General features: G+C 40.0%; 1 protein-coding gene across 1 annotated transcript in view; it reads right to left on the reverse strand.

Moving 5' to 3' along the window:
• The window catches only part of LOC107587992 (GEM-interacting protein-like), a 23,028-nt gene extending 20,752 nt beyond the window's left edge, over positions 1–2,276 (reverse strand). The window contains 1 exon segment of the mRNA XM_016275973.1: positions 2,173–2,276. Coding sequence (XP_016131459.1) covers positions 2,173–2,276 — 104 coding nt within the window.
• Positions 2,277–7,770: the final 5,494 nt, after the last annotated feature.

Genomic DNA, 7,770 nt, shown 5'->3' on the forward strand with positions numbered 1-7,770 from the left:
ACATCATACCAACAGTACAATATGGTGGTGGTAGTGTGATGGTCTGGGGCTGTTTTGCTGCTTCAGGACCTGGAAGACTTGCTGTGATAAATGGAACTATGAATTTTGCTGTTTACCAAAAAATCCTGAAGGAGAATGTCCGGCCATCTGTTCGTGACCTCAAGCTGAAGCGAACTTGGTTTCTGCAGCAGGACAATGATCCAAAACACACCAGCAAGTCCACCTCTGAATGGCTGAAGAAAAACAAAATGAAGACTTTGGAGTGGCCTAGTCAAAGTCCTGACCTGAATCCTATTGAGATGCTGTGGCATGACCTTAAAAAGGCGGTTCATGCTCGAAAACCCTCGAATGTGGCTGAATTACAACAATTCTGCATAGATGAGTGGACCAAAATTCCTCCACAGCGCTGTAACAGACTCATTGCAAGTTATCGCAAATGCTTAATTGCAGTTGTTGCTGCTAAGGGTGGCCCAACCAGTTATTAGGTTTAGATGGCAAACACTTTTTCACACAGGGCCATGTAGTTTTGGATTTTGTTTTCCCTTAATAATAAAAACCTTCATTTAAAAACGGCATGTTGTGTTCACTTGTGTTATCTTTTACTAATATTTAAATTTGTTTGATGAGCTGAAACATTAAAGTGTGACAAACATGCAAAAAAATAAGAAATCAGGAAGGGGGCCAACACTTTTTCACACCACTGTATATTGTGTAATATCTACCCATTCCTCAACCGAAAGTGGTCTTTAACCGTTTTCTTGTAGCTGCCAGGAGAATCAATATCAGTTTCTTTGTTGTAGTTTCGATATTATGAAAAAAATGTCAATTTAATGTAATATGTGTAACATGGACAGTGTAATGTAAAACAAGTATGATAACACTTCTTTGAGAAAATATTTGTTGATTGAGGTTAAAGTACATGAACTTTTGTGTGAACACTTGAAGGAACTGGAACTTAAAAGTAGAGTAAAAACAATTAATGACTTGACGAAATGTGCAATTGACATAAGGACAGGAAGTCGCACAGCTAAAGTTCACACAAACATTTGACAAATCCAGTAAAGATAAAGCAGCAAGACTAATCTGCACAATAATATTAATAGCTTTTTGCACAAATCATTTTATTGCATATTCTAAAGCTAGTAAGTTACTTATCTAAAGTTCACACCTGCTTTTATGAGTTTTTACTTAACATGAACTCTCTGAATGCTTGAATTGTTGCAATGCTGTAAATGTGGCACTGAACATGCAAAGTGCCACACTAATGCTGCACTAATAAAGAAAGTGTCACAGTCAATCTCTCTCTCTCTCTCTTTCTCTGACATGCTCCATTTAGATCAACCGCATCCTGTCTAGGTTTGGTAACATGCTTTGCTACAGGGACAATAAGGACTTGTTTTTGGTGAAGAGATTAGTTCAGATATATGGAATAAGATTTTTCTCTTCATCTCCATTTTGTTTGACAAAAATCACCCACCGGATGTGCAAGTCATTTCATGGATGGCACTGCGGTTATGCTGTCAGTTGACACGTTGTGCTGCTGTTAGTTGTTACACAGGATGTTTAAATGTTCATTCTGATAATTGTTTCAAACAGTTAATGTTAAATGACATGTGACACTTAAAGCAGTTCAAACGAGAAGCGCTGCATCTATCACAAATTATTTGAAACCAGTGCATGTGACTTCCTCCCACTGAGAGTTTATTGAGGTTTATTTCCACATCCTGGACTTAATCCAGTTATATGTTTTATGAGAATTTTTAATTTTAAAAAATAATACTAAATTATAAAACAAACAAAATTAATAAAAAAAAATTCCAATACACAGTTCCAAAAAAAAAAAAATATTAAAAAAATATTTCTGTGCAAAATTTACTTTTTAATTTTTTTTTTTATTACATGTGGAAAGTAGTCATAAGTCACCCCAACATGTGGTAATTTTGCACATTTGTCAAAACGTCCCACACATGTAACCTTCCTTGCCATGTTGTACAAAGGCAAAATGGACAAGACAGGAAGTGCTCTGATCATGCATTAATCATTGCATGCAACACAAACACGCACATGCAAAGAAAGAGAACAAAATCCAGACATACACATATGCAGCGCAAAGCTGTGGCTGGATTGGCTACAACATTAAACACACTCTCCTCAAAGTCTGATGTAACTCACCCTGAACCTTTGGTTGCCTCAACTGTGCAGTCTCTGCTGCCTCCTCCATCTAGTCCTCTCCTGATGAACCAGCAGCTCACAACAGACTGTGTTCGTGTTGTCATCCAGCAGTTAGTCCATCCACCCCAGCTGAAGATGATTCGGTCAGAATCATCACCTTTCACCGAACACTGACACAGGACATGAAGACTGTGTGGGTTTTGATAACTCTGCTCTCTCTTCTCTCGCAGCACCACTTCTCTTCCTCTAAAGCGAAGGCTGGCCAATGTTCTTTCACCATCGTATGAGGAGGAAGTTTGTCTCACTATCACTCTCAGACACACCTAACACCCCCAACTTCTGCTAAGGACTGAGATATTTCTGGTAATCTGTGGTAGTGTTTGTTGCAATGCTATTTTATTTGTGATTCTTTGTTTGTGGCCTATCAAAGGCTCTTGAATTTGGAACTACTTTATTTATGCTGCAACTTTCTTTTATCTAACCTCTAACCACCATTTTATTCTGCATTTGCATCAAATGAATACCAGATAGGAACTTTTATGCAGTAAAAACCCTTGAATTAGCAATAAATCAGCCTGAAATCTTGCTTTAGCATTCACACAAGTCTATGGTATCCTCACAGCATTGCCCCCTGCTGGCTGATGGTGGTTGAGACACAGGAAGAGCAGTAAAGTGCTGACTCGGTGATGGCCGACTCATTGATTTTGAACAAAATCATCTCTGTTCTCCTCACATATAGACCTGCGGACATTAGTTTAGGAAGATAGTTTCATATGGTTTTGTATTTTGACATTTTCAAGAAATATTTCAAGTGAATGTGCCAACACTAAGGATGCTCTTCGTGAACTGCGAACAACAAACCAACAACCCTGACAAATCTTTTCATTATATTTGATGGTAAACTTAAAGTCAGTCTTGCCGAAGTTCTACCAACACGTGAACCTTGCAACAAGGAGAAACGACACATTAAACCAAAGTGAAACAACACAGTCCGATGTGAAAAACCCCCACATTAAAACCACTTCTAAAACTTGCCAAAGCGGATGACAGTGTGGCCAGAAGATGCTTACTCAACACCTCAGGACTGCTTTAGGGACACAGACTGTAAAAAAAGTGGCAGCCACATAAAACGATAACACAGAACTCCAAGAATACACTAACGCAGTGACTGCCTATATCAAAAAGTCCATCGATGAGATGACAGTCACTAAGACCATCACCACACGTGCCAACCAGAAACCATGGCTGACAAAAAAAAAAACACAGACCTGAGATTATGCATTCAGATCAGGAGATAAAGCAGCCCTAAAACTCCAAGAACCGGCCTGTCACGAGGCATCAGAAATGCAAAACTATTTTCATAGTAAAAAGGATACAGTGCCCACAAACACACACCTTGCTCCACTAATCGGCCTTCCAGCATCCAGGTAATGATACTCTCTGAGATCACAACCCCATGGGATTGTGTGGAAAAAGCCCACAGCTTCAGAACGGGTCCTGTGCTGGAGTCCAAAACAAATACGGATTACTGAACTCTGAAACACATACTCAATTACTCGTGCACTACTGTTCAAAAGTTTGGGGTCAATAAGATTAATACTTTTATTCAGCAAAGATGCATTAAAATGATAAGAAGTGACAGGAAAGACATTTACAATGTTACAAAAGTTTTCTATTTCACATAAATGCTCAAAGAATGAGTTACCATAAACATTTAAACAGCACAACTGATTTCGACAGATGTCGATAATAATAAGAAATGGTTTAAATCAGAAAAATTCAGCTTTAACATCACAGGAATAAATTACATTTTAAACAATCAAATAGAAAATTTTAAAGTGCAATATTTCACAATAATACTGTTTTTACTGTATTTTTAACCAAATAAATGCAACTTTGGTGACGATCTTTTAAAAAATATTTTTTTGATTGGACTGTTGTGTTCTGAGTGACGCACAGCCAGGCCAACCACAGGTCAACTAGCTGGAGGCAGCAATACAAAGGGGAAACTGGAGGCGGCCCGATTCTAACCAGCGCATATTCGGCTACATAAGGAGCTTAAAATATCTTGTTGTGATGTTGGGTGCCAGAATAGATGTAATACAGCCTCAAATTAGAAATTTGATCACATATCTGCTGCCACTACCAGACAAGAAACCGACGACAGCGGTGGTTAAACGTGATAAAACGAGCAGACTGGACAGAAACGACCATCAAAAATGCTCGCGTTTGCAGCTCACACTTCATATCAGAAAAGGTTCAATAAAGTATTGTCTTTTGTTGTTAAGGGCGTGTCTACAGATTTCTTGCCATATGTCTATGTTTCTTGCATCTCACGATTACGTTGTGTAGGAAATAATGTCAGCGTGCATGTGTGTAAAACAACAAACTGACGATTTATATATAATCATTTGTAATTGTATACACATTGTTGTGATTAATTGTGGCTGGAACAATAATGTAGCTGTAAAAATAGTTGCCTGCTGAAATTGAAATGTATATATATCTTCATCATGACTAGATAGACATGGTGAGTTTGTCTTTACTATACACGTTAGATGTGATCCACCTCATAGTAACAATCTTGTCAGATCATCCATCCTTTGAGAGTGTAACGTTACAGGTCGGCCGATCTGGTTTCGTGGTTAAAGTTAACCTTTTCGACATGTTTCCGTGACGTTGCTCAGCAAAAGCATGGACACGATGTTGTCTGGGGGTTTGGCAAAAGGAGAGTGGGACTGGGCGGTGCTCGGGTCGGGGGGTGGGGGGTTTGGGCTGGTGACTGAAGGCGGTGATTGTGTAGTTTTGACGTCAACTTTTTACGGAAGTCACAATGGTTCGTGAAAAATAGCTAGAACTTTAAGCAGGCTGTGTGAATTTTACTGTGGACTGAGCCCCTAGACCTCAGTAATCGTGAAAAAAGCCAGGAAATGTCAGTTTTGACAATATGGGACCTTTAATTTGTGCCGGAACAAGCCGGATCCTGATCCGGCACCTCCGAATTTGTCCGAAATCTGATCCGGCACCTCATTTGACAGATTCCCTCCTCACGCGCCAATGAAAGACGTTTGTGTTGACCTATAACGTGCATATATTTAATGAAAAAAACTTCTATTATGAGCAGGCTTGTCTAACATCTACATTTGAAACGACAAACTTGAGCCCGCAAAGAGACGTGACGTCTCTGCTCTCACAAACCCGAATGCACAGATAAAATACTGATACACATGCTTTTCTTTCTCAGATGTTTACATTTAGTTAAGACAAAACCGACTGTGCTTACGAGGATAATTGCCAGGACGGCCATTTTGACGTAATTTTTTGTGTGTATTTGGCCGCTCCCTCCTCACGCGCCAATGAAAGACGTTTGTGTTGACCTATAACGTGCATATATTTAATGAAAAAAACTTCTATTATGAGCAGGCTTGTCTAACATCTACATTTGAAACGACAAACTTGAGCCCGCAAAGAGACGTGACGTCTCTGCTCTCACAAACCCGAATGCACAGATAAAATACTGATACACATGCTTTTCTTTCTCAGATGTTTACATTTAGTTAAGACAAAACCGACTGTGCTTACGAGGATAATTGCCAGGACGGCCATTTTGACGTAATTTTTTGTGTGTATTTGGCCGCATAAGTGCAACAAGCTGAGAAAAAGAACTCAATTTGGTACTCGCGAGGCGGCGCGATATGCGCGCTGTGGATGTGACCGTGAGCGCATAGGAATGTTGAAGTTTCACGTGGTTTTTTTATTATCACGACTGAAATGAAAGGAAGTAGGAAGAAAAAAAGAACAGCAGAGACACCCAATGTCGTCAGTACAACAGTGACACCTATTGGCAAATTACTATATTACAACACTCCCACTTATTTTTCCAATAGCATTAAGCAATGTAATGGTAAACTATTTTACTTTAACAAATAAATTTTTTTTAACCGTGTCAAAATACAATAAATCATACTAATACAAACTCGTACAGTCTTTTTCTTTGTCTTTTTACCATGTTAACAGATTTTGTATCGTAACACACAACACTAAACACAGGCTAGTCTATTTACTGTTACGCTAAATTGAATTAAATGAAACAAAGTCCAATCTCACTCCTAAGATACTCAAACTTCTGTCTTACTAATGGCTTGGTCAAGATATCTGCCTTCATGTCATCTGTAGGGCAGTATTGCAGTTGGATTTGACCATTCTGCACACACTCACGAATGTAATGATAGCAAATGTCTATGTGATTAGTCCGTGAATGGTCAACTGGATTCTTTGCGATTGCAATAGCTCCTTGGTTGTCCTCCAGAATCACCACAGGTGTAACATGCATTCCAAGATCACTCAGTAGTCTTCTAAGCCAGGCACATTCCTGAGCTGCTTGACTAAGTGCAACATACTCTGCCTCAGCTGTCGAAAGAGCAACAGTTGACTGTTTCTTGCTGAGCCAGCTCACGGCTCCTCCACCCAGTAAGAACATATTGCCAGTTGTCGAGCGACGATCGTCCTGGTCACCAGCCCAGCCAGCATCTGAGTATCCGATCAAAGTTCCAGAATCTGACTGCTCATATTTGAGAGCTAGATTCAGGGTACCCTTCAAGTACCGTAGAATCCTCTTCACCGCTGTCAGATGCACAGCACTTGGATTAGCGTTGAACTTTGATACAACACTCACTGCTAGTGCCATGTCAGGTCGTGTGGCCATTGCAGCATACAGTAGGCTACCTACCATGGACTGGTAAGTATTTGAGTTCACAGGCTTGCTTACACCGTCATTCTTTTTTAGCTTCACATTTGCATCAGTTGGAGTTGCAAAAGGATTGGCATCATGCATGCCATATTTTTGAAGAATGGCTTCGATGTAATGCTTCTGATGAAGAAACACAATTTCTCTCCTTGTCTTGGATGACAGAGATACCCAAGATATAGGAAAGCTCTCCCATGTCCTTCATCTTGTAACGTTTCTTTAGAGCAAGTTTCAGCTCTTCCATGCTTTCCATCGACTCCGTGATCAGGATCATATCATCAACATATACAGCCAATATCTCCAGCTCCTGTTGAAATCTCACAAACACACATGGGTCCGATGTACTCTGTTTGAAACCAATGTTCTTCATGAACTCTGTGAAAGTTTTGCTCCAGCAGCGAGGGGACTGCTTCAGCCCATATATTGACTTTTTCAGTTTGCATACCAAATGTTCCTCCCCTGATTTGACAAATCCCTCTGGTTGCGCCATGTAGATTTCCTCGTCCAGGTGTCCATTTAGAAATGCAGTTACTACATCCATCTGATGCACATGTAAATTATTCTGGACGGCGAAGGACAGCAACGCACGAATTGAGCTAAATCTTACTACAGGTGAAAAAGTTTCATCATAGTCAGCACCATACTTCTGTGAGTATCCCTTAGTGACGAGTCTGTACTTGTATCTCTCCACTCGTCCATCACTCTGATGCTTGACTTTGAACACCCATCATGACCCTATGGCCTTACGATCCTTTGGTAGTTCCACTAAATCCCATGTCTCATTTTCCAGGAGCGACTCATATTCCAAGTCAACTGCCTCCTGCCATTCCTTTGCGTTGGGACTCATCATT

The sequence above is a fragment of the Sinocyclocheilus grahami genome, unplaced genomic scaffold (assembly GCF_001515645.1).
Source record: "Sinocyclocheilus grahami isolate Dianchi unplaced genomic scaffold, SAMN03320097.WGS_v1.1 scaffold97.1, whole genome shotgun sequence".
Classification (NCBI taxonomy): domain Eukaryota; kingdom Metazoa; phylum Chordata; class Actinopteri; order Cypriniformes; family Cyprinidae; genus Sinocyclocheilus; species Sinocyclocheilus grahami.